The following is a 25337-nucleotide window of genomic DNA, read 5'->3' on the forward strand; positions in this document are numbered from 1 at the left end:
ATCCACGCCTGTGTAAAATAACTTTCTGCAAACTGTCCCAAAAACCACCTTCCAGGAATCCTCCGCTGAAATCCCCTCTGGCTTGGCTGCCTCTGGGGGGCAACGATGGGTGTCCCGCGTGTGCGCTGACAGTGTCGCGGCGGTGACAGTCCGCTGGCAGTCACGAAGCCAGCTGTGGGGGACATTACATTGATTGCCACTAATAACAGTGCCAGGACGAGGGGTCTGGCAACAACTCACCGCCGGCTGTCCCTGCCCCTCCCCCGGGTCCCCACGCGGGGCAGCCGCGGAGGGAGGGGTGTCCCGGAACCCAGCTACCCGCGCCTAGCAAGGTGGCTGTCGCAGCCCTGCCCTGGCACCTGGTACCTGGCCCCACCCTAGCCCTCTTGGCCGGGAACGGCCCGGCAAAGCAGAAGACGGGGCGGGGGGGGGGGAATGGGGGGGGGGTGTCGGAGGATTAGGGCAGAAGGTCTCAGCCGTCCGACGGGAACTGGGGAAGGAGGGAAAAGAGCTGCGAGGAGGCAGCGCTGCCCTCGCACACAGCCTCTCCCGGGGGGCCGCTAGGCACTGGTGGCCAAGGCCCCCCCTTCGAGACCCCAGATGCGAGATGCTCCACGCCCTGAGCAACTGGAGGAGCAACTGTGCGTGCGCCGCGGAGGGGTGAGGATTTTCGCTTCAGCCCTTGGTGGTTTCGCTCGTTCGCTTAGGTTCTCACGCCGGGGGAAGAGATCTCGTCCGGTGCGCTTGCGGGACTTCTCCCACCCTGACGAGATAACCAGGGCAGGAGGGGCTTTCCCACGGCGAGGAATGGTCCCCACGAGCCAAAGCAAGAGTTCCCCCACACACACGAGAGCTGTGTGCCTGGGGAGCGCTGACAGGGAGGGTGTCTGGGTAGGGCTCCTGCCCCACACGCCCAAACATGTGCTCTCCGGGCGGGGAGCGGCTCCCGGCGGCGACAGCGACTCAGGTCACTACGCGGAAACTCCGCTCCCTCCCAGGCGTGGGCTCTGGGCACGGTGTGCTGGGCACATCTCCCTTTTTTTGGGGGGGGGGGGGGGGGCTAGAAGGACAGGAGGTGTATCACACCGACGTGCACAGGAAACCGGTGGCGAAGTTTCTATGAGCCCAACGCTGAGTGGAGAGCTGCGGAAAACTACCCCGACAGTGCGGGGTGTCTCTCCCCTTTTCCAGGCGCAGGGCCATTTAAATTTCTGCGTGGATGTGTGAGGTTGGTGGTGGTGACCAGGAAAGAAGAAAGAGTTTCGTCCCAGCTCTGATGTGACTCACTTCATCTCGGGCTCCTCTAGGAGCCCATCCCTCTCCGGGGGCTGGGAGCGAGGGCTGGGCAGGGGCTGCTGCGTGACCGGCAAGACACACACCCGTGAACCGGCCCACAGGGAGCAGGGAGCGCCTAGTGCCTTTGCGTCCAAAAGTTGTGCCTAGCAAGTGTCTCTCTTGTCCAGAAAGGGTTTGCCCGCGGGGTGCGTGGGACCCTTCTCCTCTGCCCCCCGAGGTGTCCCGAGGGTCCCAGCCAGCCCAACCGGCAGGTTACACCTCAGCACGTGCTGAAGGGCTGCGCTGAATCGGGGGCCGCGCTCTTGCGTGGGCTCTGCTTGCGGAGAGACGAAAAGCGCCTAAACGAAGGGGAAATAAATTTGGGGCAAGGAGCCGAGTCAGGCAGAAATGCCCCACACCCCTCATCTCCCCCACCCGTGACTCCTGCCCGGCGAAATAGGTGGCAAGTCAGAGCCGCAGCCCTTCGGCGGCTCGGGATGGCCAAGCAGGATTGAGTCCCCTTGGGGGGGCACAGCAGCTCGTATGAAAAAAAAAAAAAGACATTGTTGTCTTTGGAGAGCCCTGTGTGCACTTTCAAAAGCTGATCCTTGAGTTCCCAGCCCCCGCAATCCAGTTGATGAGGAAACGCGCTGCGGTCTTGGTGGCACCGTTTCCATTGGGATTGGCACCATTTGATTGACAAAGTCTCCCATTCTTCCACCTCTCGAGTGTTATCAAACGGATTGTGTGGGGTCAGAAGCTATTGAAGGGACGTCCGTGTAGCCGCATTCTGCAAACACGGGGTGAAGACCGTGCCTTTCTCATGAAAATGCTTCCACCAGGCAAAACGCATCTCATCTTCCTCGCTCTCCTCCTTAGCGTTTCCTTTTAACTCGAGCGTTTTGCTAAGCAGCATCACCAGGTAAAGGAGCACATCACTAGAGGCAGCCCCGGCAGGGCCCCGTCGGGGCGGCCCTCCTTCCCCGTGGGCAGCGGGGAGGCAAAGGAAACTCGGGTGGAGGGCTTGAAAGACACGGGGGAGCCGGACGGGACAGAGCAGCAGTGAAGAAGCTTTCCCACCACTAGTCCGCGGTTTGGCTCGCCCCGTTACAGCTCGTTTCGGGAGGGGGGGGTGGGGGTTGGGGGAGTGGTGGGGAGGAGCAGAGCCTGACCTGCTTCCTTTTCACGGGGTCGATCTAGCGGGGCTCAAAAGTGCCGTCGGGGTGCAGCTGTGCCCGTACGCGCGCTGGTGCGTTTCCAAGCAAGCGGTCAGAGCTGCGAGCAGAGTTTCAGCCCGCTCCCCAGCGCGGGAGAGTGGGGACGTGTGTGCAAAACCCTCTCACTAACTTCGCTTGGCAAGACCCCGCGTGAAGCCGGGGCTGGGCTCGCTCGGGTGAACCTGGCGGAGCGGTGCTGCGGGGGCGATTTAACCCGCTCTCGCCCCGCGGCAGCCGGCGGGGAGCGGGGTCGGGCAGGCGGCGGCACCGGGAAAGGCGCAGAGGGAGCATCCCTTCCGCCCTCGCCGCTCCCCGCAGCCGGAGCCGGCCCGGGGGCCTTCCCCCGTGACCCCACCTCGCACCGCCTGGGGAGAAACTGAGCCGCCACTCCTGCCCCGCAAATGGCGTGGTCATTCGCTGCCGTTCCTCCCTGATCTGAGCTCACCGCACCGTCGTTTTGGTGGACCCCGTGGTATTTTTTTTTTTTAAACTCCATCCACCCCTTCCTTTTTAAGGCTAATAAAACAGGCACGAAGCTGATGTGCCTTAGAAAGCCGGGAGGGAAAAAAAAACAAAACACCAAAACAAAAAAAACCCCAACCAAACAAAAAAAAAAAAAACAAAAAACCCCAAACCCAACTAAAACCAAACCACCAAGGCGAGGTCGAGTGTCTCTCTCTATAGGAGCAAAACCATACTGAAAAACACTCGCAGAAAGGGGGGGGGGGGGGGGGGGGGGCGGGATGTTCCAGTAATCTGGAAAGACAAGATCTAAAGATCTGGAAAGAAAAGAAGAAAAGCAGCCTCCTTTCCAGCCCAAAGCTGTCCTTCCCTGCCTTGGGTGACCCGCTGGACTTCCAACAAGCCCACGTCGAGGGGTTCAGCCTTGAGGGAGCTGCTGCTTGATGCAGAGGCAGCTGAGATGATATAGGGGAGTTGGAGGCCTGATTGAAGGAAAGTTCCCCCGATTATATTTGTGTGGAAAAGCTCACCTCTTGCAGAGCTCTAAAGTGTAATCAAGGCTGAGGCTTACACTTGAAGGATGTTAACTCTCATACGGGAACCTACTTTCTCCTAAACGGTTTCTTGCCTAGTGAATGAGAGCCTCCCAATTCAAGCAAAATGATCCTTATGTGCTAATATCAAGCACAGCCACAAAGCGACCGGCTATTTATGCTGCCACTTTAGACAAAGATATTTAGTTATTCCCGGGTAGCAAGTGCACTTTTGCATCTTTAAGCACGAACCAGCCGAGCACAAACATATTTACAAGTGCAATTACTAAATAGTTACTTGACACTTCAAAGTCACTGGGTTAGCTGTACCTTGGCTGTAATTTTCTTAATATTCAGGTAATGGCTGTATTAAATTGGGTTTGCCAGGGCCGTAGGCCGGGGTGTGAAGCGCTCAGGGGAGGTTTCTCTCCTCCGCCCGGGAACACCCCGAAATATAAGCTTTGGAGACAAGGGACAACTTGGGAGATTTCTTCAAAGACCCGAGTGACAGTAGCTGCTGGCTGCCCGTACGTGTGGGTGGCTAGGAATGGGCTCGCTTTTGTTTTCACACCAGATCCGAGAGCAGATCCGAAAATGCGAGAAAATGCGGTTTATTCGAAACGGCAGGGAATTCATTGGCAAGGTGGTGTAGCAGATGACCTGAGAGGTCTTCTCCATCCAGCTCCCGTGCTGTATAAATAACCTTAGAAAGCAGCTGCAGGTTCAGAGGGACGACGAGAGCCTGTGACAGTCTTTGCCTTTGAGAACACCGAGCGACATTTTTTGCTCGAACCTATTTTTCAGCAGTCTCTCGCCCTGGTTAAATTACTGCTTGTTTTTGCAAACTTGCATCTTCCATCTCTCCCTGAGGTTAAAAAAAAAAAAAAAATCCCTAGGTGAATGGGACTTTTGGCTTTAGGGGGAGAAACGATCCTCCCACTGGGGGTCTCGCACTGGGGGTCGGAGAAGGTTCCCGAGAAGCTAAATCCCAAGCGCTGTTCGGCCCCCGGTACCTGAGCAGCCGGTGCGGGGAGCGCGGAGGCCAGGAGCGCCGGACCGGAGCGGAACGTCCGCCCTGCGGAGAGCCGCTCCCGCCGGAGCCGGCTGGGTGCGGGGAGAGGGGGGCCCGGTCCTTCTGCTCACCGGCATTCAGCCCCCTCTCCCCAGCTCTCACAAAGGCTGGGCTGACGGTTTTGCCACCCGGGAGCCGATTTTAAATCCTTTCACCCAGTCGAATGGGGGTCTTTTCGCCTTGCCTTCCATTTCCCGTCCATTGCCACCCCCGAGAAAAATAAAATGAGTTGTGCTCACGGGGTCTCTCTCTCTCCTTCCCTGTCTCTCTCTCTCTCTCTCTCTCTCTCTCTTTTTTAAAGACATAAAAAAAAAAAATCCTGACAAGTAAAACTTAAAGGTGTTTACCTTGTCATCAGCATGTAAGCTAATTATCTTGGGCAAGATGTAGGCTTCTATTGTCTTGTTGCTTTAGTGCCTATGCCCCGCCTCTGGTGGCAGCCTAAAACCTGGCGTCTGGCTAAAACAAACGAAAGGCAGCCCTGAGCCTCCACTCAATCCAATTAAGGCGGACTTCGTCCACTCGGTTACGTGTACATCCAACAAGATCGGCGTTAAGGCAACACCAGAATATTTGGCAAAAAAAAAAAAAAAAAAAAAAGATTTGCCTCCCCTTCCCTTTTTTTTTTTTTCCCCAGCCGCCGAATCATGTCGATGAGCCCAAAGCATACGACTCCTTTCTCAGTGTCTGACATCTTGAGTCCTTTGGAGGAAAGCTACAAGAAAGTGGGCATGGAGGGCAGTAACTTGGGGGCTCCCCTCTCAGCCTACAGACAGTCGCAGGTTTCTCAGCCGGCCATGCAGCAGCACCCCATGGGCCACAACGGAGCGGTGACTGCCGCCTACCATATGACAGCGGCGGGGGTCCCCCAGCTCTCCCACGCTACGATGGGGGGCTACTGCAACGGGAACCTGGGCAACATGAGCGAGCTCCCGCCTTACCAGGACACCATGCGGAACAGCGCTTCGGCCACAGGATGGTACGGCACCAACCCAGACCCCCGCTTCTCCTCAAGTAAGTCAGCCCGGGGCCGGGTGGCGGGCGGGGGGTGGCCCCGCACCTGCCCCGCTGCGCCGCGGGCGCCGGACGCCGGGGGGCTCCGCGCCAGGACAAGCGTGGGTCCAAATCCCCCCCCTTCCCCCCCCCTCCGCCCCCCCCCCCAATTCCTCCTCCTGCCCGAGGATAGTGCCCGGTCCTTCCTCCCTCGGCTGGTTTCACGGCAGCCTCCCCAGGGCTGCTTTTGCTGGGGGGAAGGGGGTGGGAAGCCCTGCGGTGGCGGGCAGCGGGAGCCCGCGGCTCGCCGTCCAGCGGGGCGGGAGCGGCACGGCCCGGGGATCCGGCGGTGGGGAGCCGACGGTGCCCACCCGCCTGAGCGCAGCCCGGCTCCGGGCGGGAGAAGGGGAAGCCGGAGCAGAGGGAACCACGTCCCGGGAGGCGCAGGGGGGGAGCGGGAGAGCCCGCCCCGACCGGCCCCGGCGGAGCCCCTGTCGCCGGCCGCTCCCGCCGCGCTGTCACCTCGGGGTACTCGCTCGGGCTGTCACCCCCCTCGGCCCGGGGGCGGGGGGGAAGCTGTCTCCTTTATTCACCAGGGCCGGGAGAGAAGGGGGTCCGGTCCGTCTTCCCGCCGCTCACCCCGGGGGCCGCGGATGCGTTGGGCGCCCCGAGGGGCTGCGGGACCGCAGCGGGGGCGAGCGGCGGCGGGGGGCCGCGGGAACCCACTGGGGCCGGGCTGAACCGGGCCGGGCCGCCTAAAACGTGCCGGCTTCTCCCTTGCAGTCTCCCGCTTCATGGCGCCGTCCTCGGGCATGAACATGGGCGGCATGGGCGGCCTCGGCTCCCTGGGAGACGTGAGCAAGAGCATGGCCCCGCTGCAGAGCACGCCGCGGAGGAAACGGAGGGTCCTTTTTTCCCAGGCCCAGGTTTACGAGCTGGAGAGACGTTTCAAGCAGCAGAAATACCTCTCCGCCCCGGAGAGGGAACATTTAGCCAGCATGATACACCTCACCCCGACTCAGGTCAAGATCTGGTTCCAGAACCACCGCTACAAGATGAAGCGCCAGGCCAAAGACAAGGCCGCGCAGCAGCAGATGCAACAGGAGAGCGGCTCCTGCCAGCAGCAGCAGTCTCCCAGAAGGGTAGCGGTGCCAGTGCTGGTGAAGGATGGCAAACCCTGCCAAGCAGGCTCCAACACACCCACGGCAGCCATCCAGAGCCATCAGCAACAGGCAGCGACCACGATCACGGTGGCCACCAATGGCAACAGCCTCGGACAGCATCAGAGCCACCAGACAAACAGTGCGGGGCAGTCTCCAGACATGGGACAGCACTCGGCCAGCCCTTCCTCTCTGCAGAGCCAAGTCTCCAGTTTGTCTCACCTAAACTCTTCGGCTTCTGACTATGGCACTGCCATGTCTTGCTCCACCTTGCTATACGGTAGGACCTGGTGAAAGGATTAAACAAAGCAAAAGGAAAAAAAAAAAAAACAAAAGAAAAAACAAAAGGAAAAAAAAGCGCAGATTTTCTCAGTCACACAAATCTCTGTCCTGTCCAAACTACTGGGTGTTTTTCTTTTTTTGTTTTTCTTTTTTTTTTTTAACTCTTTCCCCCACACTCTCCCCTCCTCGTTTTACTGAGTGTTTCTCTGAGGACCTCTAAGAAAGAGAGAGACTTTTTTGTTGTTCGGTTTTGTTGTTGTTCTTGATGGTTTGGAGTCTTTTTTATTTTTTTTTTTCCCCCAAGGTTGGTTGTACGGGGTGTTAAAAAAAAAAAAAAATCTGACTAATAACCACGGAACAGTCTGCAGAAAGGGGACCATCGTTAGCCATGGTCTGAAGGCTTGGAGTTCAGATGTACACTTTGCCAGCGTCTAGGACTTGCATGTAAATATAGAGATTTTGGGGGATGGGGTGGTCTTCCCCCCCAAAAAAAAAATCCCGCATTCGCGTCACCCAGACACAAGAAGCAGCTTCCCCCCCTCCCCCGGTCTCCTCTCCCAGCCCCTCCAGGGCCAGTGGATGGAGACGTGGAGTCATCAAAGGCTTGGCTTTTATTTTCCTCCTTACGTTTGATGTGAACCTGTAGCTGTATAATGCTGTCAAAAGTTGGACTAAACCCATAGTTTTTAGGAGCCTGTATATTTTGTTGTAAAAAGAAAAAAAAATACAATCAACCAAACCAACCCCCACCTTTTTTATAGACACTGATCGCCCCGTCGTAAATCCTCTGGCAGTTTGTTCTTTGCGCACGCCGCCTTTTCCTGTTGTAACTTATGTAGATATTTGGCTTAAATATAGTTCTTAAGAAGCTTCTAATAAATTATACACATTACGAATATTCTTTTTTTTTTTATCCTTTTGGTTCCCCCTCCCAACTCCTCTCTTCCCCGCACGTTTTTTTCTTTTCTTTTTTTTTTTTTTTTTGTTTCCTTCTCTCTTTTTTATTTTCTTTCTTTCTTTCTTTTTTTTTTTTTCTTGATGGAATAACAACCCGGGATGCTGCCAAACCCTGGAAGGCCCCTGCCCCTCCCAGGGCCCGGACCCTGTTCCCAGAGGGGAGCTGAAGGGATGTGGGATCAACCCTCAGCCTGCAAAAGTGACGAGCAAAGGCATGGGATTCACGAACTCGGGAGAGAAGGGATCGAGTCCCGATTCATGAGCTCAATTATTGGGGGGTGCGGGGGGCACCTCAGAGACTTCTGGCTAGAGAAAGCGAAGTATTCCGGGAGTAGAAATTAAAATGCCAAAGGCAAGGAGGAGAAAGAAGGTAAAAGTCTAACGCCACTAGAAACAAATTAACGAAGAACCTGCTGACGGTATAGAACATGCGACCGATTTAAAGAGCGTCCAGTTTTAATACCTTGTAAAAAAAAAAAAAGATAATAATTTCTACCAGGTTTTCCTATGTACTTGTATTTTAAGGGAAGTACAGTCACCTTATTTATAATCAAAATAAAGAGATAGATTATTGTGTACGACACGTAGTTTGAATTAACTTTCTTTATCAGACTTTATTTAATTTTCTACAACTACCCCAGCCCCCGCAAGCACACACACACGCACGGCCACGCAGTTTCCCCAGCACAGGACCACCTCACTGCCCAGGCGAGAGGTTAGCCGCAGGCTGCGCCTCACTTCAACGCAGGTTGCTTTGGGGTTTTTTCCTTGTGTTTTTTGTTTGTTTGTTTGTTTGTGGATTTTTTTTTTTCTTGATGTAGCGATTTGGGAAACTTGTAAAGAAGGAGATAAGGGGAAAGTGCGTATGCGCGCACGCGTGTGTGTGTGTGTGCATGGGTGCGCGGGGTGCGCGCCTGGCTAAGACACCGCGGGGCGGCTGGTGGAAAGGCAAATATTATGGGTAACGCGAGGCATTTCGACATTCTTCGCTGTAAATAGATAAACCATATCAAGCTAAGTAGCTCGTATCGGACAAGCTGAAAATACATGCGGTCCGCTCTCTTTCGGATCCCAAATGTCCTTTCGTGAGTGTAACATAATAAGAAGTCCCCCATCCTAAAGGACCTCGTAGCGTGTTTTCCTTCGCATCTGCCGCTGGGTTTGTTTTTTTTTTTCCTCCGGATTCCCCCAGTTAAACCGCGGAAGCGAATCGCAGTCATTGAAAGACCCCTGAACTACGGAGGTATTATGAAACGCTTATATTTTTTAAGAGAAAGCAAGCATCTTGCCCGGGATGGAAACAACCCAACCTCCGGTTCAAGTAGCAGCTTTCGAAAGCTCCGGTCTTTTATTTATACAAGATAGCCGGTGTTACTCGGACACCAAGTGCTGGTTTGGATAGAGAAAAAGAGAAACAGAAGGAAAAAAAAATATCAGATTCTTTCTGCGTCCCCCCCTTTACTCTAACTGGAGAACATCACGTGTGTCAACAGGAATTTCGAGACCTTTCATTCTTTATGTCCTGCTTTATACAGCGACATTCTCAACTAACCCAAAGAATATTTTTTTTTCCTTTCTCTACGGAGAACATTCATTTCAGAGCTATAACATCATGTTAAACATAGCAAGGGGGAGGGGGGTGTCTGGAGCTTAGCGCGGTTATTTCTGATAAAAGCAGCAAATGTTGGGAATTCCTGCTCCGTGGCACAGTGCTGCCAGCTCCCACGAGAGCGAGAGCAGGATTTTAAAACTCCACGGATTTTTAAAAGTAGGGTTAGTTTCTCCCGGAGTTAATACACAACACCGAGGGGGAATGTGCTGTGGTTAAGTCGACATTTCCCGTTCAGACGTAATTCATGTTTGCATCCGTTCAAACAGAGGAACGTTCAAAAGTTAGGAGCACCGCAAGGCATTAATACAGCCGACAAATATCCCCCCCCCCCCGCCCCCCCAGCGGTGGAGTTAGCGTGTTCCATAGAGATCCAGCCAGCGACTTCTCATTAGAGACTTCGGGGGCAATAAATGAATTTTGTTGTGTCTCGACAACCTCATAAACACATATTTGGTGGTGGGTGTAATTACTGTAATGGATTATTATGTACACTGACTTATCTTTCTTAAACTAGATTTAGTTTCGATTAAATAAACTCGTTTCCACTTTGTCTGATGTCGGCTTAGTTTAAAGTCTGTTTACTTGTTCCACAGAAAGGTGAATTCATCTCTTTATTAAGCACTAGAGACCGAGCAAACACAGTTCAAACTGTATTTACATATCAATCAGGAGAAATGCAAACAAACTGCTCTTTAACAATTTTCTAGATTTTTTAATGACATTGTGTTATTGCCTTTTATCATAAAATTCTTTGTATAAACCAGTTATGCCTTGACTGGGATGAAGATATTTCAGGGGAGGCGGGTGGTAAATACATTTTAATCTCCAGTCTCCCTCGAGAACACTCACGAGAACTTAGTAACTGTATAGCTTTTCTACATTAAAATGTGTGCCTCCGTCTGAGCGCCTGCTTCTTCCAATACGCTGATTTTCAGTCTCCCGTTAATCAATGCGAGAACTTGGATAATGGGATGGCGAAGGCGGAGGGGGGGAGGTTAGCATGATTCAGATCTGAAATTATGGAAGAAATGCACGTTTCCCAGTATAACTGCTCCTTTATCCACGGGAGACCGCGGGCACTCCGTATTTTGGGAGATGAAGGGATCTGGTGAAGAGCGGCTATTCCCTTGCACCCCCCCCGCTCCCTGGCACTGCCTGCAGATGCAGGAGAATCGTGGAGGGCATTTTTTCCTCCTGCAAATAGGAGTTCATGCTTGAGTGCCATGAAGTGTGCATGCAGTGGCACAGTAGGCTGTGGAAAAAAAAAAAACAACACACCACCCAACCAACAAAAAACCACCATCGTCACTACCACCGCCACAACAGCAGCAACAATAGCAAAAGGCTTCTTCATATTTGCTGTTTCGGATAAAAATGGGTTGTCGGGTGCTTTACTTTTTTGTTTGCTTGTTTGTTTGACAGCAGCCTGTTAGCAACAGGGATGCTGGGAAAGGGAGGCTCGGAGGAACCTGTGGGGCCGGGGCCTGCAGCGGGCCAACGGGGCAGGGAGGCAGTGGTACCGGACCCACCGGGGAGCGGGGGAAGGAGCCGCGGGGAGCGGAGCTGAGCGTGCGGTGCCTGCCTGCGTCTCGGTTCAAAAGGCAGCACGGGGCCCTAGGACGACGTTCAAAGTGCAGGTCCCAAACAATGTAATCTGAGACAGCTCTGAGATGGCACCAAAAGAAGTGCCACAGGGAGGGTGAAGAAAGGGGGAAGGAAAAAAAAAAAGTATTTTAGGAGTTTTGTGGCGGAGCGCAGGTAGAGGGGCCTCGCTGGGAAGGCAGCCCCGGTCCAACTTGTGACAGCTGCTTTTACAAAGGAGACCTAGAGGTAAAGACTGAGTGACTTCTGAAGAATTTCAGTCCTTTCATGGCCGTGTCGGCAGCAAAGCTGAGAAATATTTTTTTTTCTCTCTGACCCGGCTGTTTCTCTCATGATCCCCTTCAGAGGAAAAAAAAAAAACCAACAAAAAAAAAACCAACCCTCCAAACCCTAAGTAAATGGTAATACTGTTTATATGTTTCAAACGTGTACAGAGATCTGACCCATTACGGCTGTTCCTATGAGGTAGAGAGATTACCGTCTCTGGCAAAGTGGTGAATAATACGAAATGACTTTTTTTTTTTCCTTTTTTCTTTTCTTTTTTCTTTTTTTTTTTTTTTTTTTTTCTGGCTGCAAGCACATTAGGGAGCAGGTAAGGTCAAAGTTTTCTATATCCTATGTCTGTCTCTCGAAGGCTTCTGGTCAGCTATATAAATAAGACCATGAATAAGATGTATTGTTGTAAAAAGAAACTGAAATTCGTTTTGATGCTTAAATCAACTTACTATGCAGAAAATTTCTGGAGAAAACCAGAGATGAAAACGTTAACTATGACATTTAATCTTCGATGTAAAAATTTTTGTTAGGGGGAGGGGGAAGAGGGAAATCGGTTTTTTTTTTTTTTTTTTTTACAATGACACAGACAGTAAATGGCCGAATGCATTACCTACAAGAGATAGTTTGAATCCACTGTCCCAAGCTGGCGCATAGAGCTGGCAAAAAAATTTTAAAATTATATTCTAAAAATATTTACCAAGTGACTAACGATACTGAGGTGTGTTTTTACTGGCTAGCTCCATATCTCACGCGAACAAGTAGATATGAATACGATGGCTGCTGTTTTCTGAGTTGTGTATCTATTCGTTTAACACGGCGGGACTTTCCCAGTTATTTTAAATTCGTTTGTAAGTTGTGCTTCTTTAGCAAGTGAACCTACATAGGTGATTTTAGTGAACGTATAGGGCTTATTGCATTCATGCGACAGGAACTCCCCGTATCATTCTGCGTAGCACTTCATAGATACTTAAAAGTGTTCAGGAAAATAATAAAGCGCACGTACAGTTGAGACTGGGGGGTTTTGGGATGGGTGTGTGTTTGCTTGTTGCCATTTGGTGGATTTTTTTTTTAAATAAAAGGATAGTTGCAATGTAGTTGCAATGCTTACTAGAAAACTAAGCAAGATGTGAGATCTTCACTTCCATCTGCTGTGGTGCATTTCACCGGAGTCTTTCTCCTCGATCGTGTAAATGTGGGCAAGTAATAAAGTGCTAGAAGGTGACAAACTTACACACACCTTGGATCTTGGAAGGAAAAGACTTTTTTTCTTCATATCAAAGGTGTTGCTGAAGTGGTTGAGTTCATTTCAGCGTGTTACTGACCTAATAATGTGACTCTAGGACACGGTTCTTACGGAGTTTCTCTCTGTGCTTTTGTTCCTTCAACTCTTTTTTTTTTTTTTTTCCTGTCGTCGGTGCTGCTGTTTCTCCAGGAAGCTCTGAAAAATATTATCTTTTTTTTTTTTCTTGAGCTCTTGAACACTTTCTCGGTCTGGGCTTTTGTTCTTAACACGCGCGTTACTTCAGCGGCGTGCAGTTACTGCTGCGGAATGGGGTGCGCGAAGCTCCCCGGCCCCTGCAGTAAAAAAAAAAACAAACAAGCGGATGACCGATGCGGAGCGTTTAGTCCGTGTATGTGCGCCTATATAGGAATTGTACCTATAGATGTGCGCATCTCATAGCGGCTGTAGGAACTGATGTGCCCGGCGTGAACTGTGGGGTCTGGGGAGCAGAGGCGGGCGGGGATGGGAAATCTCTTACTTTGAAGGAAGCATTGCCCGCCAGCCTGCGCCTCCTCTCCGCGGAGGGAAATCCTCCCGTGACTTGCCGCTTTTACCCACTCGGGGCTGCCCCCGCGGGGGCCGGGCCGAGCCCCCGGCGAGCAGCGCGCCGGAGACCCCAGTAGAACCCCCGCTGCCATACTCCTTCGTCCCTGTCACCTACAAAAAAAAAAAAAAAAACAAACCAAAAAACAAAACCCAAACAACTCCAAAACCTCCGACACAGCCAAACTTGCCACCGGTGCCCAAGTGGCGTCTCTCCGTCGAGGGTAAGGGGCCTGATCCTGGCCGCTCCAGCGGGAGCAGCCCGGCAAAGTTCCTCGCCCGTGGGATACAGGCGAGGGAGGGCAGCGCCTACCTCGCTTTTTATTTTTTAAGATGCTGGTTGGGGCAGCCCCCCGCCCGTGGTGCCAGGCTGCCGGTGCTCCCGGGCGGGTCCAGCCGTGCGCGCCCGCCGCCTCTCCCGTCCTTGGCACACGGAGCCGTGCCCCGGGCCGGGAACCCCTGTGACTTTTTCGTCCAAATCCGCGTTTTTTGTTTTTTTTTTTTTTCTCCCAAACGCCCAGACGAGGTGCCGGTCGGCTGTGGCGCTTTTCCACGGCTGGGGCGCGTGGCGTGGGGCCGGGGGACGCGGCGCTGCCCCGCCGCTGCAGCGCGGACCACGCTTGCCTGGCGGGGTAGTGGCGGGGAAGTGCGTGGCACCGCGGCGGTAAACCCACCCGGCTCCCCGACCCCCCCCCCCCAAAAAAAGACCGAGGATGGGATGCGGCCGGATGAATTTGCGTCTTCGCAAAGGTACCGTGAAGTGCGGGGAAGGACGGAGGAAAGCTCCCGGCACCGGCACCCTCTGCGCTGTCGGAGGTTCCCCGTGAGGCCACTTTCGGGGGAGCCGGTTGGGGGGTATCGGCCCCCCGCTCCCCTCGCGGTACCCGGCGGGTACGCAGGACGGTGCACCCCCAACCCCCGCCACCTCTGTTTTTCCTTTGGGTGGTTTAGGTCGGAGGAAACACAACCCCCCGAGGAAACACCCGAGAAAGTTCGCGTGGGCTCGCCCCCAGTAGCGGCGGGACAGCTGGGGATGGGAGTGGGGCCGCCCAGGCCAGGAGTGCGGGACCGGGGCTGCCCCCCCACCTCGGGGGGTGCGGCGGGGAAATCCCGCTTCCTGCCACCGGTTTCTCTCTGCCCTGGTCGCGGGGGGCTGCCCGGTGCAGATCCCACTCAGACGTGGGAACCGCGTACTCCCGTGGGGCTCGGGATCACGTGTTTCGTGCCTGGAGTCATGGGGAGGGGGAGACTGTGCGTGGGGGTGGCGGGGCGCCGGGACACGCCGTGCTTGTGTGGCAGCGGCGGGGACCAGGCGCCGGAGCTGTGCTGCCGTGGGGAGGGCGGGCGTGCCCGTGTCGTGGGGCGCGACGTGGGCTGTGCACCGAGCGGGCTCTGCTGTAGTGGGTGAAGATGTTCGGGTTGAGGGGAGGCGGGGGAGCGAACGTGTGTGTGTGTGAGTAGGGGGGGAGGGGGTGTTTGTGTGTCAGTGCATCGCCCTTCCACAATGGCAGCGTAATTATCCAGCTGAAACATTCTCAAATGGGCAAAAGTTGCAAAATAGATCGACCTCCCTGAGATGAGAAGGAGCCAGTTTCAGAGCTGTGCAACCATCACGCTTTTTTTTTTTTTTTTTTCCCCCAATACATTTTAAACAAGAGGATCTAGCGAGTGATTCCGATTCAATACACATAATCAGTTTGGAAGTCCTATTTCCATTTGAAAACAGGCCTATTTGCAATCATGAGGGCCGGACATGCTGGAAGATACAGGGCGCATTCAGAGTAGGTGGTAGGTGAGAGAATCTGCAGACGAGCACCAAATATTTTCTTGCGGCTGCAGACCTTCTACACGATGTTTTAATCACGATGTATTTTTAAATCTAATATTCTATTTGAAAATATGACTTAATTGCTTTAGAAAGCAAGGTGTTGACGTACAGAGCGACTCCCAGTTGGAAAAAAAAAAAAAACCAACCAAAACAAACCAAACCAAGAAAAGAATGGTAATTGGAGAAGCATGTTGATTGTCCTACCTGTCTTTTAGTGTTAACAGTCATTTAATCAAGAATACACCGGGTAAACGATTCCCTAGAAAACTTGTTTTTTAAAGTAAGGCCCGGAGGGGGGACAGTCGCACCGGGGGGTGAAGAGGAGTCAGCGTCGGCCGAGCCCCGCAGCGGAGCCGGCGCTCCCCCGCAGAAGCCCCCATCCGCCGGGAGCGGGTCCCGGGGCCCGCGGGCACCGCAGCGAACCGGGACTCTCCGCAACCCTGACCCCTGGCAGCCGCCTCCTGTCCCGCCGACGGAGCGGGGAAAGGGTGCACAAAAGCCAGACCGCAGAGCTCGGAGTGTGCTGTGGCCTCGGGGAGGGCAGAGCCCCCCCTTTTTCGCCTCGCCCCCCGCAGCAATCTCTGCTCCGGGCAGACACCCCACTTCCCCGCCTCTGCTCGCGTTTTTCTTATTCCTCGAGTGCCGGGAGCCAAGAGAAAGCCAGGCCTACGCGTCCCCCACCGTAATCATCCCGCAGGAGAGAAGCGGGCACGGAAGTCGAGGCTCGCCCGCGGGTAACCAGTAGCGGAATGAAGGCTCGCTCCGCATCGCACATTAATTGCCATTTCCGATTTCCCTCATTTACTCGTTCATGTGGCCGTGCGCGCTGCCGGCAGCGCGCTGCGGCTGCAGGCACCGGCCCGGCCCCGTTTTCTGCCGGGATTTTGGAAGCTGACAGTCGCTTCTCGCAGCTCAATACCGTGGCCCGGCCCAGTCTCAGCAGCCTGCTTTTCCCGGCTCCCACCCTCCGCCACACTGGTTTATTCTCCTTCACTTCAAAGGGCCAAATCAGCTCTCGGGAAGTGTGTGTGTGTGTGGGGGGGGTAGTAAATAAATATTTGAATAAATAAGGCAATGCCGTAGAAAGCTGAATTGGCCCTAGAAGAGGCACAAATTGTTATTACTAACTTGCACACCGAGGAGGATGACAGGTGGGTTTGTACAGAGCCCCATCGTCTCTGGCACCGTTTGGGGAGCCCTCCCGCTGCTCCCCCAGCCCCTTCTCACGCTCCGCCCGCCGCGGCTGGAAGCGACCCCCACTCCTCGCCCCACCCCCCAAAAAGCCCTTTCCTCAGCAAGAAAGAAAGAGCAGGGAAACTTGTCTCTAGTGGGATTTCCACCTTGCTCCCCCCAGGCCGCCACTTCCCCCCCCCCCCCCCCCCCGCACCAGCTAATTAGGTCTGAGCGCTAATTAGGGCTCGGGCCAGACGGGCCGGCAAGGGGCCCGGTGCAGGAGGCCCCGAAAGGCTCCGTGTGCTCTGAGGCCTTGTCCTCCCTGGCCCGAGGTACCACAGGGACAAACCTGTTCCGCCTCGCGTGTACCCTCTTCAAAAAAAAAAAAAAGTGAGCACTGATCGCTGGTGGGACCTCCTCCCACGTCCAGCCAGGCGCCGGGGCCAGGGAGCCCCTCCAGGCTGGCATCACACTAACGAAGCAAATTTGGGGTGGAGGGAGCGGCAGGACACTTTCTAGACGGAAGGAAGGACGGGACCCCCCACGCCGGCGGGGGAGGGGTGCCCGGGGGGTGAAGGGTCCCAGTGCCGCCGGTTTCCGGGGGCGGCTCGCAGTGCTGGGCGGGGGACGATCCTCTTGCTGTGCCCAGGGAGGGTTTCGCGGTCGCCGTTGCTGTTTTCGAGGGAGAGCGGCTTTAGACGAGGCCGGTTCTCCCAGGAAGACGATGGGAGGTGGGAAGGCAGGGCAAAAAGGGAGGAAGAAAGTGGGACCTGTTCCGCTCAGGAAAAGTTATTTCCCAGCTCAGACACCGATGGTTTTATTCACACGGGCTGTCCTACTGAAATCCCTGTGACAAGCAGGGAGGAAAAGGAGCAGGGTTCGCCCCTGCGGGTCTTTCTCTTGTCAAGCCATGCCGGCTCGTCGTTAGCTCACCGCGCCGGACCGTGCCTGATTCCTCACCCTTCGGAAAAACATCCCAGGGCTCCCAGCAGGATTCCGATCCGTTTTCCTTTTTACATAATTCCTAAGGAACAGCTTACTTATTTGGTGCGGGTCACCGAGATATGGACATACATTACCTGCCTGTCGTCGAGGGTCAAATCTTTACCCACATCGGTCACACAGCCCCGAAACAGAAACAGCGGGTGTGTGTGTGTGTGTGTGTGTGTCCCCGCCTCCCAGGAGCATCATCTATTCTCCCAAACAGGCTCTAGTTCCCTTCGTCATTTAAGAACGACTCGCCTTCCCTCCGCCTCACTTTGTCTCCCCCAATGCCATGTTACACTCGAGGAAAACTTGCAGTCCATCAACAAGTGACCCGTTTATTTTATCATCAGCGGTTTTCAAGGGAGAAACAGGGAAATGATCCCATAGCGGTGAGGCAAGAGTCCCACTTAACCCAATCGGCGCCTTCCAAGAGGGAAGCCCGCGGGACCGGAACTTCGGTTACTGGCGTTACTGGGCTATGGGCTGCCTACCCAGAACCTTCCCTGGGCAAAGGAGCAGGCGAACGTTTTAGGAACAAAAGTGACCCCCAAATTAGTGATGCTACCAATGCGTGCGTGTTCCCCGCAAAAGCGTGATGTATGCATATCGGTTACGGTGTGCGTAGATGTGTCTGTGCATATGGGTGTGTTCGTGTCGAAAAGTGATGACTTTCGTGGGAACTTGAATAATTCAAATAAACAACAGAAAGCCGTACTAAATCAGAGTGAGATTTGCCGGGAGACAGAGGTAATTCAGTATATAACGAATGAGGGGAAAAGAAAAAAAAAAGGACAGATTATCTCATTAAAAACAAAATTTAGGAGAGGAGACTACCCTGGAAAAGGCTGCCTATTTCTGCGTATCGTTTGCCAATGTGCAGCCGGACTTTTTTTTTTTTTTTCTTTATTTAGATATTCGTTTGATTTAAATATTCACTCTTGGACACTGGTCAAACTACAGATGGGATGGAGATATTTCAAGGTATTTTGACAAGGTACTGGCCACTGTTCTGAGGTCCCTGCATGCGTCTTCAAACGAGTGATCCTAAGGGGAAAAAAAAAATTCAGCAAAACCTCACCGGTCCAAATGACTAACATTAAAAAAAAAAAATCTATTGCTAATATTTGAAAAAACAAAGGGATGGATAATTCTTTTGCTCAATGAATATAAACTAAACACCAAAGCATCTTTGGGAATAAAAAAGAGCAGATGATGGATTTTATTAAATATTTCGCATATTAAAAAAAATATACCTTTTATACGTACTTGTCCTTAACCTTTAAAAGCAACCGCTGTAAATACAAGATCCGTACTTTCTCTAATAGATTTTACTAGGAGCTGGTGACAGAGAACTGATTTCTTTTCTATTAGGCTTTAGTACATCTTTGTTGAAGGCCTGCAGAATGACCAGGGATTAGATTTGCATCTCTTAGGCTCCCTGTGTGGTCTTTGTAAGAAGCTTGTAACTGTTAAAAATGACTTGTTAGGAAGCGTGTGGGCTCTCATCTCTTTGCTTTTGATAGAATGATTGTGAAATTCAGATTGTTCGTATAGGCTTTAGCCTGCAGATTCCACCTGAACCTTAAGCAATTAGAGCCTAATCTCAGCGCAATCATATTTGAGTTAGGATTTGTTGCACTGTTTTTACTTCAATTAAAAAGCTACCGAATATTTCGGAGCAGTTTTTAAGCTATATTCTCGATGAATTGGCGATTTTTTTCAAACCCCGAATGTTACCCTCAACGCCCCATCCCTCGCCAGTTTGGAGTGCAAAAGCACTCGTCGGGTTCCGCGGGCGGAACTGAAGAGGAAACAGCAGGAAAGGAAAAACAAGCTGAAATTCCTGGTGATGCGGAGGGGAGGAGATGCCGGCCGCATCCCGTTATTCCGGAGCTGGCGGCAGCCGCGCCGTGCTCCGAGGCCGGACCCCTCTGCCTGCGGCCGGCAAATCTCGGGGCGAGAGTTGGGGGCGAGGGGGACAAGATCGGGCCAGGGGTTCGTCGATATGAAAGCGAGCGCGGCAGCGGCTGTTGGCGTTTTCGGGAGCCTGGGATCGGTTTGTTTCCCTCCCATCCCCGCCCAGTCCCTGCGGGGCCCCCGGCAGCCAGGGCGCCGGGCAACTTCAGCATCGCTGGCGTGAACACGGCTTCCCAGAAACCGCCCTGAACCAACCACCCTAACCAAGCCGCCTGCCTGCACTTGTCCCACACTTTTACATTTAGGATATAAAATCGTGAAATGGGGAAAAGGTGCACGCGGAGGGGTTCTTTTCTCGCTCGGATGACAAGTTTCTGTTTGTGCTCAGGTCTCCTATGGCCAGTCGAAGAAGGATGCTTTTTACTACTGACATTCACACAATTACGGTTTTCAAGTGCCATTCTCTTACATCAGAACTATTTTCTTTAAACTGAAACGCTTCCTTTCTTTTCTTCTTCTTTTTGTTTTTCAGTCATTAGGACTTTACTGAAAGTCTTTACCAAGCCTCTGTGAATCAAACCCGAAACCTTCCAAAACGCTTTAAAATGTGGAATCATTCGGTTAAAAGTTTGGGGACCGTTTTTTTTTCTCCCTATGTGAGACGTTTGCCATCGGTGATCCCCCGTTAAGACGCGCAGGGCCCGATTCTGTTCCCGGCGAAGTTACGATGCGAGACCTCCTCCGGCTCTCAGTAGAATAGGATCAAGCCCTTCCGTGCTAACAGAGCTTTAATAGCATCAGCAGATGCCCAACAACCACCATTATAACCTTGACCCGGTCAGGTGCAATGATATTACTCCTCCTAAAGTTATCCTGCATTTCCTTGGTGACAGCAAATAGCTCTTTATCACCTCTCACAATCCACAATAACCCACAGGCAGTGATACCAATAACCCACTGCTCTTTTGTCATTCTTTTCCCTCGGAAGTCTACGCTAATAAGTAGTAACAGTAAAAAAAGAGAACACCGCCTGCATCTTTTAGTCCCACCAGCCTATAACGCTCAGAAGGTTTCAGTCCGACAGTGACTGCTGAAGGAAAAAGTCATGGTTGTAAAAGGGAGTTGTAAGGCTCTGTCCCAACGCTGAGTGCGGAACTGAGGGCTGGAGTGGAACATCAAGAGCTCCTGGGTGTATCCTGCCCCGCAACTTTGCTGCTAGGCTGGCTCCATTTGACCTGAAAACTTCTTTACATGGAGTGTTGGAGCAGCCTAACATAATCACTGTTAAAAACTTTGTTTCGGGGCTGTAAGAGGGATATAAGCCAGACTTTTTTCTTCTTCTTCTTCTTTTTTTTTTTTATACAAATGACTTCGCAGCAGTCTTGTGGGATTATTTTTAAACCTCAGATTTTCACTCCTTCCTTAGATCTGCAGCGATTTGCAATTTGTCTTTTCCTCCCAGTTCATAATCACATGCATATTTTTCCCCTACAAAACTTGAGGTTCACCATGGTATTTCTACATTTCTGCAAAGTAAAGTGCTCTTCAGTCCCTTCCTATCACAATGTGGAGATATATTCACAAAAAAAAAATCATTGCTATAAGAAAATAAAACATTAAAACTCCAGGATACTCTATGCAGAATGTAGGATGCACCAAATCCAGAGTTAAGAAAAATATTCTTATTAAAATGTTATCATATAGGCAAATATGTTCTCTTCCTGAAGTCTGGAAGAATAGGCAATTTTTCTTGCCTTAAAAGGCTGTTTTGCAGATGAAAGTAACTCAGTCCACAACTTAATCTGTTTTAAATCGGGCTTGAACCAGTCTGGATGAGTGATGGAATGACAAGATTTCTGAGGGTACCAGTCCAAGAGTCACCCAGCATCTCTGCTGCCCCTCTGCTTTCTCCTGCTTGCAGTGCCTGTGGTTGTGTGTATGTGGGATACTCACAGAAAACAGAAGGCAGAAACAGCAGAACTAACGGCAAAGTTAATACAGCAAAGGTTTTGCTTCGACAAAAGAAACTGAAATGTACAGTACTGTTCTTGTTTAAGACAGAAATAAGGACTAGAGAAGCACTAAAAGAGAGATTAAAGCTAGCAGGTAGGGCTGATACTTTTCTCAATATACTAGTAAATCCATGCATGTACTGTAAAACTCTCATAGACAGGCAAGAACCTGAGACAAGCAAGCATTTTTTTTCCTGCCATTCTCTCACGCAAGATTAGGGTAATGAGAGAAGCTGCCCTAAGAACAGAGAGCAAGCATGAAGAAACAAGACAGAGCAATGCTAACATGTGCAAAGCTCTGCAAAAACCATGTGGAGGTAAGAACAATGATCCTGTTCTCCAAAGACTCTTCATCCAGTCCTTATCAGAAACAGGAGGCAGCTGATCAGACTGTAGGCAAGTGAGCTCAGCTCACAGTCTGTTTGGATGATTTTGGCAGTCCACTGTCACTGAAGAAGGACAGATTTTCCAACATAGTAATGCAGAAAAGTTACGTGCTGAAACCGAGGAGGGAACAAAGGGGTCACAGGTAATAATTCTCTGAATTATGCTAAGAGGGATACCAGCAGGCTCTTTTGATATTAAAAGTGAAATACAACCTGCAACCATCAGCTTCCCAGGTTGCAGAGGTGGTCTTTCCACTTAGGGAAAGGGTGGAGCCAGTGTTCTCAAAAACAGACCTGTGGAAAAGTTCGAGACAGGGCTTCAAACGATCCAGAAATCCTCTTTCTTTGCTTATGCCAAAGTTAAATGGAAAAGCTTTCTTGGCTTCTGAAAAAGCAATTCTGTCAGTCCTCTAGTGAGTATTTTAGGGAAGCTCAGAGGTGAGAACAGATTTGACTGCTGCAGAAGCCAGCGAGGGCCAGTCACAGAAACCCTCAACAAAACTGCACACAGAACAACACGGAGTTTTCTTTTAGTATGACTCTGAAGTCCCCTGTATTATGAGCCTCTTTCAGTGGAGAAGCCAAATTATGAGTTGTACTGTGGTTTGGTTTGGTTTTTTTTTTGTTGGTTTTTTTTTTTTTTTTTTTTTTTGCTAGGGCTATTGCCACTTGGCCAGATTTGCTGATCTAGAGTAAAATCTCGTCTGTCTAGTGCTGGCTTACAGATTCAATGTAGTGGGATTTCTTATGCAACAGTTATCAGCAGCATTTCAGTATTTTTTCCTGTCTCTCTTATCTAATAATTTAGTTAAGCCAAACCCAGATCTCGAGTCTGCTTCACAGGACCTAAGTCACAGAGTAAACATGTCCTTTAGCAACATACATAATGAAAACACATTATTTGTAATCCTTAACTTTCCAATATGCAACCTTTATTATTGACTATTTCGAGCTAATGTGCCCAGAGTGATGAAATTAGTCTTGCTTTCTATATCTTTAAGTATAAAAAATATGCCTTGATCACAGCCTGAATTTTTGCAAATAGTGCAAAAGGTAGCTGCCTCTAAAGAGGACAACAGATTTAAGAAATGTCTTCGCAGTTGGATTTCTTTTGGGCATCTTGTCCCACCCAGGAAAGCCTAGTACAAAACAGTCAGGGAAATGAGTGAATGATCCAGAGTCTGCTTTGCAAAAAAGAAATTGCACCGTAATGCACGCTAGTCCTGAAGCTTGGAGGAATAATGAAAGGGAGATGGTGTATTCTGCAAGTTCTCTGCCTAGACTCCTTCACTGGCTGAAATGAGAAAAACTTCTGCTGCTCATTTCCAATAATGAGCTGCAGCAATAAAAAACAGTCTAAGGAAGCGGTAAAGCCTATGGGGACGTATGAGGATATTACAGCTTAGACAAAAATCTGGTACTGCTGCAGGTACAGGAAAGAAATGGGAATGGTGTGAGTGTTCAAAAGTTCACAGACACTAGCACATTATCCATAAAGCAAGGGTTAGGCTTAGCAAAAAGGTTATATAGAAAAGCCAAGGTGAAATCAGACCAGTAGCTCATATAACCCTTTCCTCTGACTACCCACTGCTTCTACAAGAAGGTGCTCAAAGTGGGTAAGTATAGAATAATTGGTTCAGAAGAGAGCTTTCCAAATCATGTCTGGTAGCTTTCTGAACTTCATTACTTTTTGGAGTTCCCCAGGGATATCTTGTGGCCACGAATTACACCACTAATCCATGTCATGATTCACATTCAGCAGTTTAAGGTCCCGCCCTTCCTGAGCTCTTGAACAGGCAGCCTCCACAGGGTAACTTTCTTTGTGGTGTTATATTAAAATTGGTGTTGCTCTTTCTCACAGTACTTTGCACCTTGGAATCACCTCCACCATAATCTTCCCACACAGTTTCTAATGTCACCTTTTTTCCCAGAAGTTGTAGAGAGTGGGGAGACCTGGAGAAGCCACTCTTCCTCTTGTTGACTCAGTAACCAATGGTGTTAAGATCCAAAGATCTGCTCTTATTTATAACGTCCTCATTACAGGTACTATCTCAGTTTAGAGCACAAGCGATATATCACTATTTAGACCAGGACTAATGTTATCCTGAATAGTTAATACAAACCCTGAAAAAAAAGAACCACAAGTTTTTATGAGTCTTTCATAGTCTGAAGAATCAACATCTGCTTGTTTAATTCACGTAGAAACGGTAAACAAAAATCTGTGCCACAATCCAAACTATTTTCTCTCCCTACATGATACTCTTAGGAATGTATTGTTTTTTATTTCATTGCAAATACAACCAGCACCTTCCATTTTGTTCCCTCTTATGCACTTAATTTCTACCCCAATCCAGAAGTGACATTTGAGTTATATTTATTTAAGGAATATGAGAAGCTTTTCCAGTATATGAAATCAATGAAGTGTGGCTTTTTTTCCAGGCTAGTAACAAAGAGGTTGAGATGACACAGTCAAGGTCTACATGTAACTAAGAAAAGATTTCCTATACCAGATGTCTTTTTAATCTAGTAGAAAAAAAGTATAATGACACCTTACAGCTGAAAGCTTTGACTAGGCAAAGTCCAGCTGAAATCAGGTGCAAATCTTTAACAGTGAAGGCATAGGAGTGCTATGATAGATCCTCCACCACTTTAACTCAAAGGCATATATCTTTCTGAAGCATGAGCAGAAACCTGATGCAGAAGTTTCTGGGCGAAATATGGTGGCCTGCTGTGCGCAGGCAGTAAGGCAAAAGATACATGCTGGTCCTTTCTCACCTCAATTTCTAAGACTTTGAGGAATCCTAAACCAAAGTCTCTTCATCCTTTCAAGGACTCAACACTCTCCTGCTCAGAAAGGGTATTTCTAGAGATCGAGAATATTGACCACTGAATTACAAAGATAACACTGATAACCTGAGATCTGCATTTATGCCATAGCCAACTTGAATTCTATATACAGAGAAGTTTGCAAAGCTTTTGTGCTCAGAAAACTCTGCAACAGTGAATAGGAACATTTGTTAAGTTAACAAAGTTAACATTTCAGTTAAGAAAAATACTCCTGTCCCTTTGTTAATGCTCAATATACATGGGGATACTGCTTCTCTGTACTTACCGTGTCATCTATCACATGTGTAGGGTCAACAAGCCAGTGAACCAATTCCCAGCCACCTCCCTTCCTAGGGAGATGCCTTACTTTCTCACCTCAGTGTGTTCTATTGACAAGTCCATCATTACCAGTCACCTGTACTTCACAGCATGTGAAATCCTGGGGCCTTTCTGATTCTAGGAACCAAACATGGGTTTCTCAACAAAACAACCCCGACCTGCCATCACACAGGCATGTGAAGGTACTGAAACCCTGATTGCCACTGAAAAGTCCACACTAAAAATAAAATATAAATCCATAGTGCCTGCTATAATCAGCTGTAACAGGGCTCCAGTACTCAGTCTTCAGACTAGTTCCTTGATGGTCTAGGTCTACCTGGAGAAAGCAGACACATGACAGAAACAAAAGGCAGCTCGGCTTTCACAGTCTCCATCCAAGCTACACTTAGTTTGGGTTCTTTGGGTATGTGACCCTAGAGAGCTTTCACCACTTGTCTATTGCGAGAATGAACACACTGCCCTAGCTGCCTGACTTTTCTGACCCACCCTTCTCTGTGGGTTCCAATCTAACTGTTTCTGCAGGGAGAGAGGGAGGGAGAGATCACAGGAGTCAGCTTTGCTGGCAGTTCATGCTGGTGTACCAGGAGCTAACTGGGGCTAAAA

The 25337-nt window shown here is 50.6% G+C and overlaps 1 protein-coding gene across 1 annotated transcript; it reads left to right on the forward strand.

Annotated features, from left to right (window-relative positions):
- Nucleotides 1–470: 470 nt before the first annotated feature.
- On the forward strand, nt 471–8529 carry NKX2-1 (NK2 homeobox 1). The gene is made up of 3 exons (XM_086749559.1): nt 471–660; nt 5197–5573; nt 6336–8529. Exons 1-3 carry the CDS (start codon nt 608–610, stop codon nt 7004–7006), a joined length of 1101 nt encoding a protein of 366 aa, XP_086605685.1. The 5' UTR covers nt 471–607; the 3' UTR covers nt 7007–8529.
- The last annotated feature ends 16808 nt before the right edge of the window (nt 8530–25337 follow it).

The sequence above is a fragment of the Chlamydotis macqueenii genome, chromosome 5 (assembly GCF_036417535.1).
Source record: "Chlamydotis macqueenii isolate bChlMac1 chromosome 5, bChlMac1.mat, whole genome shotgun sequence".
Taxonomy (NCBI): domain Eukaryota; kingdom Metazoa; phylum Chordata; class Aves; order Otidiformes; family Otididae; genus Chlamydotis; species Chlamydotis macqueenii.

Bases quoted from the DNA above. Each gene is read 5' to 3' on its own strand.
- NKX2-1 (XM_086749559.1), top strand. From the start codon at position 608: ATGCTCCACGCCCTGAGCAACTGGAGGAGCAACTGTGCGTGCGCCGCG. The intron at 661-5,196 runs GTGAGGATTTTC...TTTTTTCCCCAG, and splicing joins TGTGCGTGCGCCGCGGAGGG to CCGCCGAATCATGTCGATGA. The intron at 5,574-6,335 runs GTAAGTCAGCCC...TCTCCCTTGCAG, and splicing joins AGACCCCCGCTTCTCCTCAA to TCTCCCGCTTCATGGCGCCG.